Source organism: Protopterus annectens, chromosome 5.part1, assembly GCF_019279795.1.
Source record: "Protopterus annectens isolate FY-2018-M chromosome 5.part1, PAN1.0, whole genome shotgun sequence".
NCBI classification, from domain to species: domain Eukaryota; kingdom Metazoa; phylum Chordata; order Ceratodontiformes; family Protopteridae; genus Protopterus; species Protopterus annectens.
This window is the reverse complement of record NC_056736.1, coordinates 796,522,052-796,544,249: the sequence shown is the minus strand read 5'-3', so window position 1 is coordinate 796,544,249 and position 22,198 is coordinate 796,522,052. Positions and strand designations below refer to the sequence as shown.

Genomic DNA, 22,198 nt, shown 5'->3' with positions numbered 1-22,198 from the left:
AGTAGAAAATGAGAACTCGTTTCACTTTGTTGTTTTCTGGAAGCAAAATTGTAAGGACAAGACAAAAGAGCAGCAGTGACAAGAGTCACTCCGGAATATCCCCTTTGAATTTTTATCCCAGGGATAATAAATTGTCCTTTATCACATCTTTGCCACTATTTTCTGGTCACTGTAATGTAATTGATCAGTGTAAGATGTATCTTACACATCTGTAAGCACTCCTTTATCCGTGAATGTAGGATGTTGTCAAATGTGTTTTTGTAATCTATCCATGTCATACTTGGATTTTTCCCCTTTTTCTCATTCTCCACTTTGACCTTATTTAACAACAAATGATCATTTGTTCCATATGGCTTTCTTTCTTACCCTTTTGTTCTATAACCATGATTGAATTTTATTCTAAATGACTATAAACTCTGTCGGCATCATTTCTGCTGTATAGTTTATACATTATCGGAAGGCACGTTGTGGTCTTTAGTTTTTAGGATACCTTGCAGGTTCACTTGTAAGGAGTAGTATAATTTTTCCTGTTGTTAACCAGGTTGGTGTCAGTTCAGGGTGGGCATATAAGTAGATGTCCTTCAAGGATGCATCTGCAGTCATAACATATGGGTTGTCCTGCCTCAGGCAGCCCTTCAGTCGGCCGGATTCCAAAGTCTGGGTCTGGCCTCGGCTGATGTCGCACTTCACCCGACGTCATAGCTCCTGGGGTATAAAGGCATCAGCCGACGCCATTTTCCTCAGTCTTTCTTGCCGTGCGGTGCCCGAAGCAGAAGCTGTTCGCAAGTGCCGGTCGGTCAGATCCAGAGATTTCAGCTACCGAAGACTTCTAAAAAAGCTAAGTACCCCGTTGGGGACTCTTTCTTGCCTCAGCCGATGTCAGACAAAGTAAATAATTGTTTAACTTGTGGGAAACAAATACCTCATAAGGATTTCCACTCTTACTGCCTTCCTTGCTTAGGCCCAGACCACGACGTATCAGCTTGTTTAGCCTGTGCTTCCTTCAACCGACGGACACTTAGACGTCGGTCGGAGTTTGCAGAAGAGTTTTTTGGTCCTGCTTTTGCATATAAAATACCATCGGAGACTCCGACTACACATTTAGCCAAAAAATGCAAGGAAAAGGACCGACACTCGCGGCCTGCGGTTTCGGCTGAAACCACGGTTAGGCCTACTGCGAGTGTCTCGGTTTCGGCTGAAACCGAGTCCTCGGTTCTTCCTTCTGCCGAAAGCATGCCTCCGACAACCGAGGCCACAGAGGCCCCGGCTGAGTCGGCTACAGAAATTCCTACCGAAGAAGCAGGCGCACAAGAATTGTCCGACACCATTCCGTTGGACATCTCTAATCCTGCACGTGGGGCAGCTAGACCCCCTGCTTCTATGTCTATTAAGGCCTTCTCCAGGGCTAAAGCAGCTAAACTTTCCAAGGCCTTACCTACAAAAACTTCCTCTCACAGACCTTCCTCAAGTTCTCAGATTCTCAGCCTTGCTGAGGACCTTATATCTCTGATCAGGGGATCCCAACCTCACCCAGACAGGGCCTCACAACCTCCTCCTGAAAAAAGGCCTAGGACTGAACCCCCTGAACCTCTCTCCTCTGACTATTCCTCGGATGGATCAGATTTATTAGACCATCAGGAAGGACCATACTCACCTTATGAGGATTCGGATGCAGAAGACTCCATTCCTTCTGCCTCCCCCCCAGAAGAATTTTCATTTGGGGAAACTCTACACTCAATGAGGGAACACTTCCAATGGCAGGGTCAGGATTTTTCTGATTCTAGGAAAAGGTTAAGGACTTTTTTACACATGCCACAGCATAGGCCTTTAGCCATACCACCTGTACTATCAGTTGTTGATGATGCATACAATGATGCCAGTTCTGCCCCTGATTCTCTTCCCCTGGCCCCTGCCAAATCTGACAGATATTACAGGGTCCCATATTCTCACTTTCACTTGTATAAGGCCCATGCTGCAGACACAGAAACTATTTCTCAGGGCACTAAGGATGTTGCAGCTGCCTCTGCCAAAAAACCCCTACCCTCTGAAAGAGAATCAAGAGCATTAGAGAGATGGGGTAAAAAGGTTTATACATCTGCTACTCTTTCTGCCAGGGCTTTAAACTGTCAATTTCACATGATACAGTACCAGGAATTTTTGTTAGATCAGCTGAATAAAAAGCTTTCCTCTCCTGAACCTTTAGACCATAAGTCCCTTCAGGATTTGGTACACAACTCTCAGCAGGTCAGTAATCATTTCTTAAAATTTGGCTATGATGCACTGGAGGCTTCATTTAGATCAGCTATGACTAGAGCAGTGATTCGAAGGCATGCCTGGCTAAAAGAGCAATCCTTGCCAGACCATGTTAAGTCTAAACTCCTAGATGCCCCTATGGAGAAACAAAGTTTATTTGGCTCCCCTGCACAGGAGGTTCTAAAGAAAGTGGAAGATAAAGCAAAATCTGTGCAAACAGTCAAGGATTTTCTGCAGGTCCAACCTCTGAGGTTCAGCAGAAATTGGCCTTCAAAGAATTGGTCCTTTCCAGACACCTCCAAAGCACAAAGAGGCAGAAATAGACGCCCAAGAGGCAGAGGTCAATCAAGGGGTGTCTACAGGGGTCGTCAGTGGCAACCTGCCAACCAGAGGAGTACCGCCACAACAGCCACTACAACCACTTCCACAGGACAGACACAATGACTTGGCTCTGATTCCGCCTACCAGGGAACAACTGGAAGCACCCTTGGGCGGAAAGTTAGCTTTATTTTCAAAAAACTGGCATTGCATTACAGGAGACAAATGGACATTGCAAACAATAGACAAAGGCTACAGGTTTCACCTCCACACTTTACCAAAAAAGACAGGAATGCCAAACCTTCCACCAAGCCAGAAGTCAGAGGCTCTAAAACAAATCATCAACTTGCTAAGGATGAGAGCAATAGAAAAGGTACCATCTATGGAACAAGGCCAAGGATTTTACTCCAGACTATTCCTTGTACCAAGAAAAGAAACTCAATGGAGGCCTATTCTCGACTTGTCCGCACTGAACACATATCTCATTGTACCAAAATTCAAGATGCTGACCCTACAGCAACTTCTTCCCATGTTGGGCAAGGAGTCTTGGCTGGTGACTCTAGATCTCAAGGAGGCATACCTGCACGTCCCTATATGACCAGATTGCAGAAGACACCTCAGATTTCTTGCAGGATCAGAGCATTATCAATTCTCAGCATTGCCCTTTGGCTTATCTACTGCGCCCAGAGTATTCACGAAATGCCTGGCATCAGTAATTGCACATTGCAGGCTTCAGGAATTCAGATCTACCCATACCTGGACGACTGCCTAATACAAGCGGACAACAAGACAAAAATAATAAAGGATTTGGCCTATGTCATACAACTGTTGCAAGCCTTGGGATACACAGTCAACATACAGAAGTCAAGACTAGTGACATCCCAAAGGATAACATTTTTGGGTGCAGAACTGGACACAATAACTCAGATGGCTTTTCTCACAGAAGAAAAACAAAAGCAACTACCAGTCTACTTCATGGCATTGACAAGACAAACTCAGCTTACTGCAAGGAAAGTCCTGCAGGCCCTGGGTTACATGGCATCTTGCATAATCTTGATCCCACATGCCAGGCTCCATATGAGAAAATTACAATGGTACCTAAGGAATGTATGGTCTCAACACAGACACAGTCTAGAAACCATGATACCAATCATTCCATGCCTGAAAAAAGAATTCCTGTGGTGGGCTCAGGCTTGCCAGACCAACAGAGGGTTGCCTTTCCACAAACCACAACCAAGGCAGACCATCACCACGGACGCCTCAGACCTAGGCTGGGGAGCACACATGGAAGACAAGTGTATCCAAGGCCTATGGTCTCAAGACCAGCTGAATCTACACATAAATCTAAAGGAGATGCTGGCAGTGAAGCATGCAATCGAGGCATTCAAATCATTCCTCCAGCAAGGACACCTGCTGATAAGGACGGACAATACCACAGTCATGTGGTACATCAACAAACAGGGAGGCACGCATTCCTACCCTCTATGCCGGATGGCAATGGACCTGTGGAACCTAGGCCTGAATCTCAACATTCAACTGCAGGCCAGATTCGTACCAGGAAAAGAGAATTCACTAGCAGACAGCTTAAGCAGAACTACCACGGATGCTCACGAATGGATGCTGCATCCAGACATCTTCAAAAACATAACAAAGAAATGGGGAATGCCAGAGATAGACCTGTTCACCTCCCCACTCAACCACCAACTGAAGAAATTCTGCTCAAGAGAATACCACCCACAAGCCTGGAGGGTGGACTCCCTTTCTTTCAGCTGGAAGGCCCTGACAGTTTATGCCTTTCCACCTCTCCCATTGATGTACAAAGTTCTACTGAAGATCAGGGAGGAACAGCCAAAGGTGATTCTGATAGCTCCAGACTGGCCAAGGCAACATTGGTACCCGTTACTGAGAAGCATGTCTCGGACGAACTCATGGCCTCTACCTCTATGGCCTTTACTTCTAACGCAGAACAACTACAAGACCCTGCATCCAAACTTGAAAACACTGCAGCTAACTGCCTGGAAAATTGCATAAAACAAAACCAATCTGTTTTATCTCAGAGGGTCAAGGACATTATCCTGGAGGCTCGCAGACCCTCCACAAGGAAAACATACTCAGCCAAATGGAAGAGATTCCTCATTTGGAGTGCATCAAAGGGAACAAATGTCACACTGGCAAACCTAGCACACATCCTAGAATACTTAGCAGAACTGTTCCACAATGGCCTGTCCTATTCTTCCATTAAGATTCATGCTTCAGCAATTTCAGCAGAGTACAACATGGATCCTCCTATCTTCTCTCACCCTCTCCTCAGACAATTTTTAAGAGGGATCAAAAATGTAAAACCTCCAAGGAAACCACCTCTGCCTGCATGGGATCTCAATTTTGTGCTGGAAAAATTAACACTTCCCCCTTTTGAACCAGCAGCATCAGCAGACTTACAGTTCTTATCTTGGAAAACTGCTTTCCTTCTAGCAATCACTTCAGCAAGAAGGGTATCCGAGTTACATGCATTAATGGCAGTGCAGCCTTTCCTTATCTTTCACCAGGATAGAGTGTCCCTGAGAACCAATCCTACTTTCATGCCAAAGGTGGTATCCAGGGTATCCTTGAACCAAGCTATTCATTTACCTACGTTCTTCCCTAACCCACATAACAGGGGGAAAAACTACTGCACACCTTGGATGTACACAGACAACTGCGCTACTATCTGGACAGAACTAAGACCAGCAGAAAAACTGACCAGCTTCTGGTAGCATATGCAACAGGAGTGCAAGGAAAAGCAATTTCCAAACAGACAATTTCAAAATGGATAGGAAATTGCATTTGATTCTGCTACTCTTTTCATGGAAAGACAACTCCTGAAAATATCAGGCCTCACTCCACAAGAGCCACAGCCACCACTACAGCTTTCCTACGAGGAGTGGCTACCAAAGACATTTTAGAAGCTGCTACTTGGAGCTCCGTGCATACATTTGCCAAGCATTACAATCTTCCTTTATACTCCAGATCCCGAGCAGGTTCTGCAACTGCAGTTTTACAAGGGATCTTAACTACACCATCATTATCTTAGTGCCTCCTCCCCCAGTTTGGCTATGGTATTCTACCCATATGTTATGACTGCAGATGCATCCTTGAAGGACATAGTACAGTTTTGTACCTACCATAAATGTAGATGTCCGATAGGTATGCATCTGCAGTCAGGATTACCCGCCCTCCTTCCCCTCTGTGGTATTCCTAGGGTACTTTCCCCTCTCTTAGCTAGCTGGGGAAATCTATTATGGTGTATTTGTTTGTATGTATATATGTATATATACTTTTTGCTTTCTACTGTTTGGAATTTTCTACTTTTATCCAAATTTAGCCTTCCTAGAGGGCACCTGCCATCTGGGGCAAGAAACACTGAGGAAAATGGCGTCGGCTGATGCCTTTATACCCCAGGAGCTATGACGTCGGGTGAAGTGCGACATCAGCCGAGGCCAGACCCAGACTTTGGAATCCGGCCGACCGAAGGGCTGCCTGAGGCAGGAAAAACCATATGTTATGACTGCAGATGCATACCTATCGGACATCTACATTTATGGTAGGTACAAAACTGTACTTTCTTACTCATGGCTAAATCTTCGTGTAAAGATGTTAACACTTTTAGCCAGAAATTAGGTACTTCATATGGGCCTTGGGTTTTTCAGTTAGGAGCTTTTCTTACTTTTGTTTCAGTTTCTCTGGTTGCTACTACTTCCCATTTCATATTCTGTACTTTTGAACTTCTTACTGTTTCTTTTACTACTTCTATTCATTTAGCATGTTTGTTATGGTCCACAGGGTATTCATAGATATTTCTGCAAAGTGTACATATTTCTTCTTTTTTTTGGTGGTGTTTCTATTCCTTTTGCTTTGTTTCACATTTCTCTATAAAACTTTTTGGGGTCATCAATGAATTGCCTATTTTGCGCTTTTCCTTTATATTTATCTGTATATCATCTAAATTTTTCTGCTCGTGCTGATATCTTCAGTTTATTATTTGAAATAGTATGCAATAGAAGATCCTGGTCTGTTACTGTGCACTGCTTTTATCGTGTTTATCTTTCTAAGTATTTTTGTTGTTCTGTTCCCTTTTCTATATTCTTCCAACAGTGGCAGTCATTGCTTAATTGCTTTATAATTTTCTCTGTTCAATACTTCCATGATGGAATTTGTTTTCTTACCTTTCTTTCTTTTAGTACTTTGTATTTTTGTGGTAAGATTTTATCTGTTATTAATTTAGTTGCACAGTAATATATCCTATTTCCAGTAAATGCAGTTACATTTAATGTGAGATTGTCTTTTGCCGTAGTGTTCCTTGAATTGTTGACTGCAGTATGACAGACTGCTAACCCACTGAATGATTTTCCTAATATTTTTTTTTTTGTATAATAACATCTAATGTTATTGTAAAGTAAAATAATTTAAGATCCAGTCACTGCTGGTGGAGATACATTATCCATAGCAATTGGTTGTATTTACTTGACATGACCTCTCAGCAGTGATTATGTACTGTAACTGATCCTGTGTTCCACTGGATTTAGAGTGATGTACTTCAGTTACTTAATGAAGCACTTCTGTAATTTTCTTTGTCACTGAGATGATAGGCAGTTGTATGATATGTTATCTCCCTGCTTCCAAACTTCTAAGGAAAGATTCAATTCTCATCCTTAGTTTTTAGGAAACAATTGTGTCAATACTGCATTAGAACTAGCCTATCACCAGGTATCTGTGCACATCTCTGAAGTGAAAGAAAATATATTCAGCCTCCCTTGGTTATCAAAAACTAAGCAAAATAAAAATAACAAAAAAGTCCTACGTTTCCCTGTACAGAAAGACACGCTTTAGTGTGCATCATGGTAAATAATATCCCTTCTGATTTGCAGGGGATTGTTTGTTCCAGTCAAAGACAAGACTGCTCTTTACACATATACAGAAATTCTTTGACATTTAGCATTCCTGTTGTGGAAATAATACTTCAGATTGTTATTGCTTTCAGTGCACTGTTTTAACAATTTTGGGAGACTTTACAGGTTTGCAGGTTCATAGCTGTTTGCTAGGCTAATGACCACAAGGACCTTGCCTAGCCATGCATCCCAAATCTCTGACAAGTTCTGGTACCCTTGATTAGTGTAAGCAGGGGCTTGGGAGATGAAAAATTTACAAACAGGGGCCTGGGAGATGAACCATTAACCGGTTGCCTCTGTCCATTAGAGACATAGGTGCCAAACCATGGATGAATTTATTGTAGCCCATCCATTTGTCCAAGTTGCACTTGAATTGGGTTAGGGAGAAATTTTGCTTCACATGGATGGAGAGCCTTCTCAGAGATGTCGTAGTTTGTGGGATACATACCTGTCTCTCCAACAGGTCCTATTTATGTCACAGGCAAGGTTTAAGTTGATACCGTTTGTTTTGTGGATTTGCAGGAGTTCCATTAGAGTGGGGTCTGACAATGCCCTGTATGTCAGGCATAGATCACCCCTCAACAGCTTGTAGGAGACAGAATACAGGGATAGGACCCTGAGGTGGTCTGCATAGAACATTTTACTTATGCCCTGTAGTCTTTTAGTGAGAAACCTCTGTGGAAGTTTCAGTTATTGGATATGCCTGGTTAGGTGCATACCAAAGGAGGCATTTTACTCAACAATAGGTCTGTTGAATGCAGAGTAGAGTGGAACAATGACTTCCTTGGACCTAGATGCCATACCTTTGTTTATTGGTTTCCCTAAGTCCCTGACTACTAGGTCATCTGTATGAGGTTTGTCTGTGGATCAAGATGAAGTGCCTCCCAGGTGCTGGCCTCACCATTTACAAAAATACTGCTTTAGACGGTGAGGCCTGCCATGCTCCTTATTTAAGAATTATTTTATGACTCAGTGGATGGATGACTGTTCCCCTCCCTTATTCTGTAAATAAATTGAAGTCTGCTTCCTTTTCATTCTCCATATATGGACTGTTATCAGCCTTTATCTTACATTCCATGGCGGTTTAGTATAAGGTTCCTCGCATGATTTTACATCTTGCTTAGCTGTTGTCCTTTACCTGATGCTTGGTTTCATACTGAAGAGCAGCATTCCATTGATGGGCATTTTTTTAAGATGCATTTAAAAATCTCCTCTCTTTTTTGCCTTTTAGCTGATTTTTCAGTTCTTTGTTCTTTGTTCTTTGTTCTTTGTCATGAACAATGGGTTCACTTTTTTACCCAGTAAGATGTATTTATCTACTTTTGTGTTTAACACCTGACATTTAATTCTCTTCTTCCATACATGTTGAATAGATTTTTTTTCCCTTCTCTGTGTTTTCATGTTCCCTGAATCCATTTTTTTTCATCATCTGTGCTGCTATAATTGGAGATCACAAGAGAAAGTAAGAGGCATGATTGGGTGCATAGGGTCATATTTAGGCAGTTTGAAGTACTTATTCTGAAGTGAGATTGGGTGGCACGGGTGCTTTTACTCCTGTAACATTAGACAATACCTCTTCAGTGTCAAGGATCGTGGAGACAGCAGTGCTGAAACTAGATCAGGGCAAAGGCAGTGGCCGCTATGGGCACAAACTGTTGGAGGGGGGATTGGCAAGTGCTGATTGTGTGGGCATGCTTTACCAGCATTGACTCTTGAAGCAGCAAGTGTATCACGGCTTCATAAGTGAATGCCAGGATTACAGGTGCAGTCATGGCTGAAGCGACAAAACTCTTAGTGTGTGTGTGTGTGTGTGTGTGTGTGTGTGTGTGTGTGTGTGTGTGTGTGTGTGTGTGTGGCTGTGTGTATTACTAACCGTAGGAAGCTGCCGGTTACATTTAAGCAAGCAACTTGCGACAGTTATGGGGTAAAGAAGAACATTTTAGCCTTCAACTTGAAGATCTTTTGCGTTGGGTGCACCAGCTTGTGGATATGGGCAAGATGCCAAATTAGCTGGCTACTGTTCTGGAAGACAGGGAAGATAGACAAAGATGAGAAGAAGGTAAAGTGTTAAAATTCACTTAAAGGGCAGAAAAGGTATGTTAACTGTCTTATTCTGCTGTAAGGCAATTGTCATGCAGTCAGTTTAAAAAAACATAATTGCTGACCTTGATGTTTTATTGGCATATTTAAAGACTTATTGCTTGTTCTTTGACTCTTTCTCTAAGTTGGCTATAATTCTTTTTTATTATTACCTTTTTTTTTTTATAATTGATTTGTTTAAGGTAGGTATATTTCTTATTCCTCCTCTTAAAAGACATGAATGGTTCCCTTTTTGTCAGAGCTTACTAAAATGTGCACCATATGTAAATCTGCTGTTCAAGAATCCAAGATGATCACTTTACATTTGAAGTCTAACCACACTATACTTAAAAATTTTGACATGCAGTAAACAGTGAGAAGAGAACATCCCCAAATATCTTACTACATTAACTAAATTATACACGGTCTTGCTTCAAAAATGTATAAAATATAACTTAGGTATAAAGCACTACAAAATGTAATGCATTTCTTCAAAGTAAAGCTATATGTTCAGGTTCAGTGTAAATGCATTACTGTGTAGCAAGATTTGAATTCAGAATATAAGGAAATGTGCAGTTTTGTTAATTTATGAAAAGACTGTAGATGGTAATGGGGCAAGAAGGAGTAGCAGAAAAATATTAAACATCCATTCAAGCTTGCACTGAATAACAGATATCCCCTGTGGCTTAGAGGTATCCCAGTATATTTTCACAACAAAATGTCACATGATCTCTATGCTTTCAGCAAGTAACACTCTTTTGTCCCACATCGTCAGTCTTCCCCTGCTATGGAATCATTCTGTGGCTCACTTATTTCATGGTCTTTCTTCTCATGTAATAACTTATAAGATTTGGTTTATCTATCCATGTCATCATACTTGGGCCCTTCCTTGCTAGTAGGCTTATCCAGGCACCTACCCTATTTTTATATTCACTTTTTTATCTTTTAAGAGTTCTTAATTCCATCTTCCTAGTATGATCTTTGTTTTTAGCAACATTTTTGTGTAAAATGGCTGTCCAATGTTTTACTTGTTTCAGATGTCTACCTGATTGTCTTCAGGCACTAATAATTTGGCTTGTGATACAGAAGTATAATTTTAGTATATTTAAAGTTTATATGTATGCACACACTGTTCAGCTGAGGTGAACCATCACTGGGAAGTATGTTTTCCTATCCCTGCTGCTAAAAGTCTTTTCATGAGCATAAATATTGTGCTAGTTTCCTTATTGTTCTAGTAAACATATTTAACATTTTATGTCACCAAGAAATATGTACAGGTTTTATTTCTATTTCTTTAAAACTACTCCTTACTTTTTGTTTTGTGACATGAATGCATTCAGTTGCATTTTTGTTTTCTGTTTTAACCATACTTTGAAACTGAGTGTGATTTCTACTTTTCAGAGCATTCATTATTCCTTCACTTGCAGTGCCGTGACACTCTTTTATCCACTTTAATAGATTTTAATGGCTTTCAGGTTTATTAGATGCAATCTGACTGGATGGACCCCAGGATGGGGTTGGGCTTCCCCATCCCTGGAATATCCATTATTTCCCTGTAATGTCCACCTTGGATGGCATTAATACATTTAAAAGGGCTGTCAAGAACATCATTTTGTTTTTGTTTTCTTATTAATATATACATATATATTTTCAATTTGAAATAGTTAATGTTTCAGGATTGCTGTAGGATATGTAATTGTTGTTGGATGAAGTATTTTCATTTAAAGTCTGTTCAACCATACATGCATAAGTGCAAACACATGCATACACAGGCAGATAACACAAATACACACACACACACACACACACACACACACACACACACACACACACACACACACACACACACACACGCACACACGCACACATCCCTGTAACTGCTGCTGCTACTGCAATTACTTGCATTATTTTTTTTAATGATTTTTCCATGCTCATTAATCATTGTTAGCAAAGCGAAGGGAAATGGTTGGTTCATTGTTGAGTCGCCTTTTCCCGGTTAGGGGTCGCCACAGCGGAACTCTGGTCCGATAATGATTGGCAGTAGATTTTTACATGCTGGCTTGCCGGGCCTAATGCACAACCTTCAACGAAGGAACGCCCATTCATGCATGTCACCACACAGAAGACGCTTTAACTGAGAATCGGACGGGCAACGTCTAACTGTGAGGCGACGATGCTACCGCAGCACCACCACCGCAGTTCAAATGGTTGGCTCATTGTTGCAAATGCTAAATGCCTCTTGTACTGCAGTTACTATCATTAGTTCATTTTTTGTTATTTTTATTTTGTTTTAATTAGTGAGAGGAATGGAAATGGTAATGTTTCATTTGTTCAGTTTTATTTTTGTTCTTACTTTTTTCACAATTGCAAACCATGGCATTATGCCTGAATTTATTTAGGTTAATTAATATGTTGGGTGTATTTTTCTTCTGTCTGTTTCAGTGCAGTTTAGTATGTTGCTGTCAAGCTCCAGACGTTTTATATAGGGCCCCCCTAGTACTTTAATACCCTGTTGGAGAAAGTTTATTCCAGCTGGGTTATATTTAATATTTGGGCAATTTTCTAATTGATTGTAATGGCTTTTTCACATTTTGTTTTATCGTTGAGTAAGACATTAAAGAATATTGACTACACTGACACCATACAAGTCACATTTTAGTTAATTAGCATGTTTTTATTACTTTGTGTATTGTATTTCATAGTCAAGGATGTAAAGTAGTTTGAATCTTATGGCTCTTACAGAAACTCTACTGTTCTGGTTTATAGCATATAAAAAGGAAAGACAAGTCTTGTGCACTGGAGACTGCCAAGTAATACAGACACAAACAGTTTCTTAAAGACGTGACTACAGCTGCATCCTGGACTGTTTAAAGATGTGCATGTGATCATAGACTGCCTGGCCAGAAAAATAATAGCTGTGGCAAATTATACTGCTGAACACCACTTGATGATGTTTTTTATTAACTACTAATGGAGACTATGTACAGCAGTGATAGATTTTTTTGTGCATCGGGCAGAATTCCTAAGTTCAGCACGGCAGTCACTGTTCAACATTATGTTTTATGAATAATATGAGTTTCTTCTTTATAGTTTGAGTGTGCTGCTTGTTACTTTCACCTGTAGGTATCAGTGATTTTTTTTTTTGTGGTAAAACTTCTAGACTTTAGTTGCTCAGCAGCTCCAAGATCACCTAAAAGAGAACTGTGTGGATTAATGGTGATCTGGGTGGGTGCGGATCAATCAGTGTTGGCCAGCAAGGACTACTTTTTTTTTTTTTTTTTTTTTTTAGTACTCTGACATCTGTCTCTACTTCCAGGTTACATATCAGTAACGATGAACAAAGAAGGCACCAACATGCTTTCCTTAACTTACTAAAGATAATAGCAAAGCTGTTAAGTGTTAAATCTGTTCTGAATCATAGGTAACGTTTGCTTTATTTAATGTCCTTTAATCCTGGTTTGCCCTTAAAATCTTTCTCCCTATCACATATTCATCCTAAAATGCTGTTTCTTCCCAGTCACTAAAATTGCATCCCTTCCTTGTTACTAGTGGTACTTGTGGTTTCTTACTTTTGATGTATTAGCTGTGCTGGCCTGTACAATTTCACACCACAGTCACAGTTGGAAATTGTTTAATCAAGTGTGGACAATTACAGGGTGAATAGTATATGGGCTCCCGAATGCATGAAATATGTCCCTTGGAAAAAGGTTAAAAATAGGATTTGTGTTTGTCAGGTAGGCAGTCTGAGAAGATGCCTGGTTAAGAACAAAGCTAGAGCCAATTGTGTATTAAGAAATTAATCAGGTAATTTTTTAGACGCATCTAGACATAGACAAAAACTGGAAACTGGTTAAGATAAATCCATCACATATCTAGTAAGGGTATTAATGGAAGACAGCTACAGTCTGCATTCTCTAAGGACAGTACATGAAATGATTGAAAGAAAGTATCAAAACCAGAACATTGTGAAGAAAGTTGCTCCATTTAAGTGCCTGTATAGTTTATTCTACACAGGGCAAGTAACTCTCCCATATATTTGTTGTTACATGCACACCTGCTACTGTGGGTAATTTGCTTGTGTTTTTCCTCTCATTTCTGTCGGTTTACACTAGAGACCTTTGACTCCATTGCCATCTTGACCATTCAGGAAATCACCCAAACAACCAAGCCAGATCTACTGCAGAGACACTCAGTTCCTTGCATTCCTCCTAAGCCTTTTTGGCACATGGTGACAAACTGCAGCAGTCAATGTATTGCACATCACACTCAAGTTTAAATAATGGGTTGGTTGGTCTAGTTCTAAAACTTCAAATTTTCTTTACTTTTTTTTTTTCCCCAGTTTGTCAGTTAATTAAATGGTATGTTTCTTATGGTCTTAAATGACTTGCTAGTAACACGTTCAAGCTATGACTTCTGCTTTATGCATGTTGTGTTTCATTGAGGTTCTTTGGTCTGGTGTGTTTGCAAACTGGAATGGGTCATATAAGCCCTACTACATTCAACAGATATAAAGGGCCTTGATTCCACACTTTTCTTTTTACCATTTACTGGGTATATTACCATAACAACTGGAGGAGACTTGCCCATTCAGGCGGAGCAGCACATAAAACTTAGTGAGATTGTGTTCACAAAATGTGGGTTGACTTTGACAAAACGACACAAAAAAGTTATAAATATTAACTGTCCAATGTTGAACTCATTGATCACATGTGCTCTGCAGGATGGCTCCTTAATGAGTTATAATAGAACAACCCATTCCCAATTTTTTAAGCATTGGTAGTGTGCAGAAGTTTAAATCATAGATTGTTCATTGCCATTTCTTTCTCCTTAATATCTTCACCTTTGTGTAAGGCAATGTAGCGTCCATCATGACTTCCTCTTGAAGGCATTGTTATTGGATGGGTTTTAAAGATGATAATTTTTACAGGTGCATACAAGCTGCTACAGTGTTTACTAAAAGTTGTTTGAGTCAAGTTGTTTAATGTATTATATTTATCATTCTCTGCCTGTGATATAATGTTTAATTGTTGTTATCCTGAACAGGTAATTTCAGTTAAGAGAGGTAAAAGACACACTATTCTGAGAACATTGTGTCAGTACCCTGAACAAGTTATAAGTAACTCTTTAAGGATTGCTACTGTTATCCTTATTTTTTTGCTGAAGTGTGTTCTTCACTGTCATGCAAGTTGTATAATAGGTGATTAACTGTCTTTATTGATAAATGCCATATTAGAACATTAACAGTCTTTATTGATAAATGCCATATTTCTCATTGATTTAATTACCTACTTGTTGTACTTAAACCACAAACAAGATAAATGCATTTGTTATTGTCTTTACCATTTTCAACATTTGTTCTATGTTTTGTCATTAAAAACAAAAGAAGTCTATCTGCTGTGGGTATCTTAAATGTCCCGTAAGAAACTTTTAGTACTATTATTATTCGTATATATTTTTTAATATTCTGCTTCTTTCCTAGTACCTGTTGACTGTTGATGCCTTCATTCTCCATGCCTATTCATTCTCCTTATTCACCCAGGGATTCAGCATGTCCCATTTATTCCTCTCCATGTATTGGGAAAATGAGGTTGAGACCTTCTTAGAGGAGGGTGAGTGCCATTCTAGTAGTCACAGGGGACATTTGTAGATTTGCCTGAACCCTCAAATCTCCTCGGAAGTTATCAGGGCTGACTGTGGTACTAGCCCTAAACCTATGTTATTCTTTGCTTTCTTGTTCTGACTACAGTGTAATGCAACTTGACATGGCCATGGTAGTACTATCAGTTCCTTCTGTGACAACTGGCCTTTCCTAAGTATCAGTACAGCAGCGAGCCATGCTACAGCCTTTTCCCCAAGATGCAAAAAGTGGCAGTAGATGCTCTCTTCTAGCCAACCCAACAAGCTCTAACAGCATCCTGGTCACTAATCCAGTCCTGGTCATTTAAGTCATAGTCAATACTTTATCCTTCTGTGTATTTAGGCATAGTTTTCTTTGTGTGCTCTACTGTAAAGTACATAATGATATCAGAATATGACTGACAGTGCTTTGGAAGCCTGTCATGTGGGTGGGGCAACTGCATCATTATGTCTTGCTAAATGTGGCATCCACCTTATGAATTTGGATTTAATCAAATGTGGCCTGCTAAAATTCACAGTCTTAACAGGAGAATGGCATAATAATGTAATCACTCCACTTGAAAAACATTGTAGCTCTTGTTGTATTGAAATAATGAAAAGTGCTGCTAGAACCCTTAACCCTCTTTCTTGGTGGTATTGATTTATTTGTTGAAGACACAAAAACTTAATTCTGTGGCCCAGTGCTCCTTAACAAGTAATATATAAAGTGGTGTTACTAGGCTGTAGTTGACTTTCAGCGCTAAGTACATCTGGCCAAGTCTGACATTTGTGTAACTGAAGACAGTAGTAATTTACCCAGATTGGCATACCTTCCTGAAGTAATATTACCACTTTGCCATTAATTATTCAGCAGTAAATAAACAATCTGTATGTCTTAATAAATTAATGGTTTGATATAAACGATATGCTAGGGCATTTTTTTTCTGTACATCAGTTAGAAACAACAAAAAAAAACATATTTGCACTTGTATTTTTTTTTGTATGCAAAATCAGTAGCTGTGAATATGTACTACAAATCAGTTTCTTCCATAGATTTTCATATGATATAAAAAGTGACAGATATGCTTTCCTTTTCAGGAATGAAACTCGGTGATACAGACTGCTGGCTTCAGTGAAGCTGGACTTTCATAACTGGATTTGTTAAGGAATAAAAGCAGCTTATTCAAATATACTGTGCAATGATGCCGACATTTGGTTGTCTCCTGAAGACCATTGTGTTGTTGCTGTTCTTGCTCTTCATTTTGCAGTATGTAAAAGGTAAGAGAGTTTTAAAGTAGTTCTTTCTTTTATCCACAACAAGAAAAAAAGTGCTGAGGTTTCATTGAAAATGCTTACCTTATAAACGATTCAGCCATGCATACTGTGTGTGCTTATACTTCAACTTTATTACTTGTTACCAGTGGGCTATATGTTAACATTTTTGACAACGAATAAGCAAAACTGCAGTCACATCTAATTTGGCAACCTGACATTTTAGAAAAGGAGCATTTATTTCATTGTCAAGGTTGTCTGAAGGCACAAGCTCATATTCTTTTGTTGATTGCATGGTTAGAAAAAATGTGACCTTTTTCAGGGGTGGGAAGATCTCTGTCAGACAAACATATTTCTGCAAATTCTTAAGCTCAGCAGCAAGTAACTGTCTCCTTGACTCACCCACCGAGAACAAAACATTTGATGACTGACGTTTTACCTTTCTTTCAGCACACAGGTTGATAGAGACTATGTCTGACATGCACGGCAGTTAAGTTGAAGCTCAGTGTCATAACTAAGCTAACAAATGTTTTTAGTGCTGCATTGCATACATGTGACACACAGTTGTCCCTGTTATTAGCATCAGAAGAAGAAAAAAAAGACAGTCATATTTATTATCAGCTCCAGAATGAAAACAAATAAAAAACAAGTGTTTTGATCTTCCCAGTTAATTAACATCTCCCGCAGAGGAGAGATACTTTGACTAATTGTCACAGTTTTTGCAGCAACATCCAGGTTTAAAGCATTTGCCAGATAAATTTGTGTCCATTTTACTGGTTATATGTAAAACAGCACTTTGTCAGACGTTATTATGTTGTGTTAGTTGCAGTTGACTCTAACTGGTGCTAGATTTTGCACATTCTTCGCAGATGCAGTTTTTAAAAGTTTTGGATCACTGCAGCAAAGGTCAGCTTCATTAGGCCCATATGTGTTGCTAATGTAATTGAGGGCAGTAATTGTGTCCTATGAAGATCGCAATGAACTGCAGTCTCCTTCACAATCTATATTTAAATAAGATTTAAACTTTAGAAGCTGCTGTGCAAAATTGTGCAGAGAACACGCACTAAATATTGTGGGATATATTGTGCAGTGCAGGCATATGTTTAAGGCAGTGGCTTTGCCCATCTACATTCTTAGCTGTTGGCACTGAGATCAGGAAAAATGATTATGACATAAAAAGTATGATGTTCTTCATGTTTCACTGTTGCAGTCATTACATTTGGGTTATCTGCTTGCAGGTAGCCCTCAGTCGGCCTGATTAACAAAGTCTTGGGTCCTGCGTCGGATGCTGTCCCGTCTTCCATCACGTCAGGTCGTCAGGGGTATAAAACATGCAGCCAATGCCATTACATCAATCTTTCTTGCCATGCGGTGCCCGAAGCAGAAGCAGTTCACAAGTGCTTGTCTGCCGACTCCTGAAATTTTCGTTTTCGAGTTTCAAACCGAAGTCTTCAACTAAAGCTAAATACCCCATTGGGGAAACTTTTTCTTGCTCCTTACCGATATCAATAAAAGTTAATAATTGCATTACTTGTGGAAAGCAAATACCTCATAAAGATTTTCATTTGTACTGCATTCCTTGCCAAGGCCCTGACCACAATGTACCTTGCTGTCGGTTATGTGCTTTATTTAATCGGCGCACTATCCGTCGTCGGTATATTTTCGCCTCTAAATATTTCGGTTCTCAGTTTAATTATCCAAAAATGTTGTCAGTTAGCCATCCGACTACCGGGATTCTGAAAAAATGCAAAGATAAAGACAGAGACAGGCCGCTGAGGTCCAAAACTGCCGACGACGCTTCTCCTAAGCCAGTCAACAGTTCGCCGGTACTCAGTGAGGCGCTTTCACAGCCCCTGATACCCGCTACTTCTGATTCGCAGGCCTCTACTGAGTCCCATTCGGAGTCCGGTATGCCACGAGATGCTTCAACTATGGAACCCGCGGATGTCTCTGCCTTGGATGGGTCTGGAGCCGCTGTACAGGCACCAGTTTCTGAGGGTGTATTCAGGCCTACGGACTTGCATATTAAACCGATGCCTCCTTCTTTACTTAGGCCTAAATCTCAATCCATGTCTAAAAAACCAACGCCCAGGCCACGTGCTCAGGCCTCTAGGCTTAAAAAACAAATGATAAGAATGGCTGAAGATCTAATAACTCTAATCAGGGGTAGCCAACCCCCCTCCCTCTTCTAAGAGGCCTAGGACTGAATTTGATTATGAATCTTCTGATCAGGATTCTGTTTTTTTTTATTCTTCTGATGATCTGGATTTGCCCTTATCTACTTATGAAGATTCTGATGCAGAGGACTCCATTCCCTCTGCTTCACCTCCTGAGGATTTTTCTTTTGGGAAACCTTACATACTCTAAGGGAGCATTTCCACTGAGAAAGCCAGGATTTTTATGATTCAAAAAAGAGGCTTAGGAATTTCCTTCTCCTACCTCAGCATAGGCCATTAGCTATTCCTCTTGTAGTAGACATTGTTGATGATGCTTTTTCGGAATCTAGTTTGGCCCCTGATTCCCTGCCTTCTGCTCCCAGAAAACCTGACAGATACTACAGGGTCCCTGAGTCCCACAAGTTCCTTTTCAAAAATCCTATTGCAGATCCAGAGACTATTTCACAGGGGCCCAAGGGCATAAGGCTTTTACTGCTAAAAATCCTATCCCTTCTGATAGAGACTCCAGGGCGCTGGATAGATGGGGTAAGAAGGTTTACACTTCTGCAACCTTGGCCATTAAGGCTTTAAATTGTCAGTTTCATATGTTAAAGTATCAGCAACATGTTATTGGACTGCTTAAACAGAAAATTATGTTGATTACTGACTGTGTGGAAAATAAAGAATTACAGGATTTAATGCATTCTGCCGAACAAGTTGGAAAACATACTTTGCAGTGTGGTTTTGATTCTTTAGAGGCCTCTTGCAGGGCTGCTGTTACTGGGTCTGTGCTCAGAAGGCATGCTTGGCTTAAGGAGCAATCTTTACCTCATCATGTTGTTGGATGCTCCTTTAAATCAGGACCGCCTGTTTGGCAACAAGGCTGAGGAAGTTCTTAAAAAGGTGGAAGATAAAGCTAAATCTATGCAAACTGTTAAAGATTTTTTACAAGTTCAGCCTCCTAAATTTAGTAGGCACTGGCCCACTAAGAATTGGTCCTTTCCAGCCCCTTCCAGGTCTTCTCAAGCCAAACCCAGACACAGCAAAAACCCCAGGTTTCAGTCCCAGGGGACTCACAGAACTAAGCAGTGGGGGGCCTCCACTTCCATATCTGGGAATAATAAGACTCCCCCTATGGTAAACTGTCTCAATGACTTCCTTTTAAAATTTCCAAGCACTTATCAACTGACTGCCCCTTTTGGGGGGGGGGGATTGTTCTTCATGCAAAGAATTGGGAACTCATTACCTAGGACAAATGAGTTTTAAATAGTGTCCCAGGGATACAGACTTCACTTCCACATGTTGCCAACATCAAGTGGGTGGCTGGACCTACCCACAAATCAGTGGGCAGAGGCCCAAAAACAAGTACTTTCTCTCTTAAGCATGGGGGCTATTCAGCTGGTACCAGAAGAGGAAAAGGGACAAGGTTTCTACTCGAGACTTTTCCTGGTACCCAGAAAAGACAATTCATGGCATCCTATCCTGGACCTGTCTACTCTAAACACCTTTTTGGAGATTCCAAAATTCAAGATGCTGACTCTTCACCAATTACTTCCTATGCTAGGCAAAGATGCCTGGTTGGCAACACTAGATTTCAAAGAAGCATGCCAGCACATCCCAATCAGGGAATCTTGCAGAAAATACCTACGCTTCAAAGCAGGCTACACGCACTGTCATTTCTCTGCACTGCCCTTTGGCTTATCTACTGTGCCCAGGGTATTCACAAAGTGCCTAGCTCCAGTTATTGCAATTTGCAGGCAAAGAAATATTCAAATATACCCATACCTGGATGATTGTCTAATTCAGGCAGAAAGCCAGGACATACTTTTGAATCATCTGGCATTTGAAAAAGAGTTCTAACCTGTCTGGGATACACCATAAATGAAAATAAATCACACCTGGTACCCTGTCAACAAATTATATTCCTAGTAGCAAGCTTGACTACAACCTCCCAGATGGCTTATCTCATGCCAGAGAAACAAATTCGTTTGACAACCTACTTCAAACAAGTTGCCACAAAAACCCTGCTATCTGCAAGACAAATACTGCAAGCCTTGGGGTTCATGGCCTCCTGCATTCTTCTAATTCCATATGCAAGACTGCATATGAGGAAACTACAGTGGTATCTAAAAAGACTATGGTATCAACATTCTCAAAACCTAGAAACAATGATTCCTATCATACCTTGCCTGCCACCAAAACAAGGGACTACCTTTCACACCACCCCCTGCCGCCCAAACCCTAACAACAGACTCATCAGACTATACATGGGGGGCTCACTTGGCAGGGAAGTGTATTCAGGGCAAATGGAACCCAAGTCAAATGCACCTGCATATCAATCAAAAAGAAATGTTAGCTGTACAGAATGCTCTGACAGCCTTCAAGGACCACATTCTTCCAAGACAACTAATGGTAAAGAAGGACAACACCGCTGTTATGTGGTACATAAACAAGCAGGGGGGTACACATTCTTACCCCCTCTGCAGACTAGCCATGGCATTGTGGAACACAGACTTGAGCTACCAAGTGCACCTACAAGCTCAATTCCTGCCAGGAAAATTAAATACACTGGCAGACGGACTAAGCAGAAACCTCATGGACCCACAGGAGTGGAAACTGGAACCAAGGATTTTCAACATGTTGACAAGCAAATGGGGGAGCGCAGATATAGACCTGTTTGCCTCTCTCCAGAACTACCAATTGGACAAATTTTGCACAAGGACTCCCCACAAAAAATCCTGGAAAGTGGATGCTCTGTCCTTCAGCTGGAAAAACCTATCAGTCTATGCCTTCTTCCCTCTGCCTCTGCTCTTCAAAGTACTATGAAAAATCAAACAGGACAAACCAAGGATGATTTTGATTACTCCAGACTGGCCGCGCCAACACTGGCACCCCCTCCTGTGCTGTGTGTCATGGTTATCTCCATGGCACCTGCCTCAGACTTCTTCACTGCTGTCTCAGTAGGAGAACCAGATTCTGCACCCTCAGCTTCTAACACTGAACCTTGCAGCCTGGCTAATTACTTAATCTCTCCTTTACCATCCCTCAGCAAACCTGTTATGGATATTATTTTAGAGGCAAGGAGGCCTAGTACTAGAAAATCTTATGCTGAAAAATGGAAAAGATTCTGTGCCTGGAACCAGTCTCAAGGGATGAGCACAGCAGCGCCCAATTTACCTCAGATTTTACAATACTTAACTGAGATGCTTCACAAGGGCCTGTCTTTTTCCTCCATTAAAATCCACGCCTCAGCTATTTCAGCTCATTATAACACATAACCTCCCCTCTTCTCTCATCCAGTGCTCAAGCAGTTCCTCAGAGGGGCCAAAAATTTGAGACCACCTGGAGAGCTCCAACCCCAGCCTGGGACCTTAACTTGGTCTTGGATAAACTCATTCTACCTCCTTTCGAGCCATCTGCTACTGCAGACTTAAAATTTCTTTCTTGGAAAACAGCTTTTCTTTTAGCATTCACTTCAGCTAGAAGGGTATCTGAATTACAGGCCCTTATGGCAGTGGAGCCTTTCATCATCTTTCATGCGGACAGGGTGTCCCTCAGAACCAGTCCATCCTTCATGCC

At 40.8% G+C, this 22,198-nt stretch overlaps 1 protein-coding gene across 23 annotated transcripts in view; it reads left to right on the top strand.

Moving 5' to 3' along the window:
* ADGRL2 (adhesion G protein-coupled receptor L2) overlaps positions 1-22,198 on the top strand; it is a 1,061,651-nt gene that overhangs the window by 161,860 nt on the left and 877,593 nt on the right. For all 23 annotated transcript variants that reach the window (XM_044073413.1, XM_044073427.1, XM_044073415.1 and 20 more), the window contains exon 2: positions 16,290-16,469. In XM_044073413.1, the coding sequence (XP_043929348.1) occupies positions 16,391-16,469 (79 nt within the window). In that variant the 5' untranslated portion in view covers positions 16,290-16,390. The remainder of the gene's footprint in view (positions 1-16,289; positions 16,470-22,198) is intronic.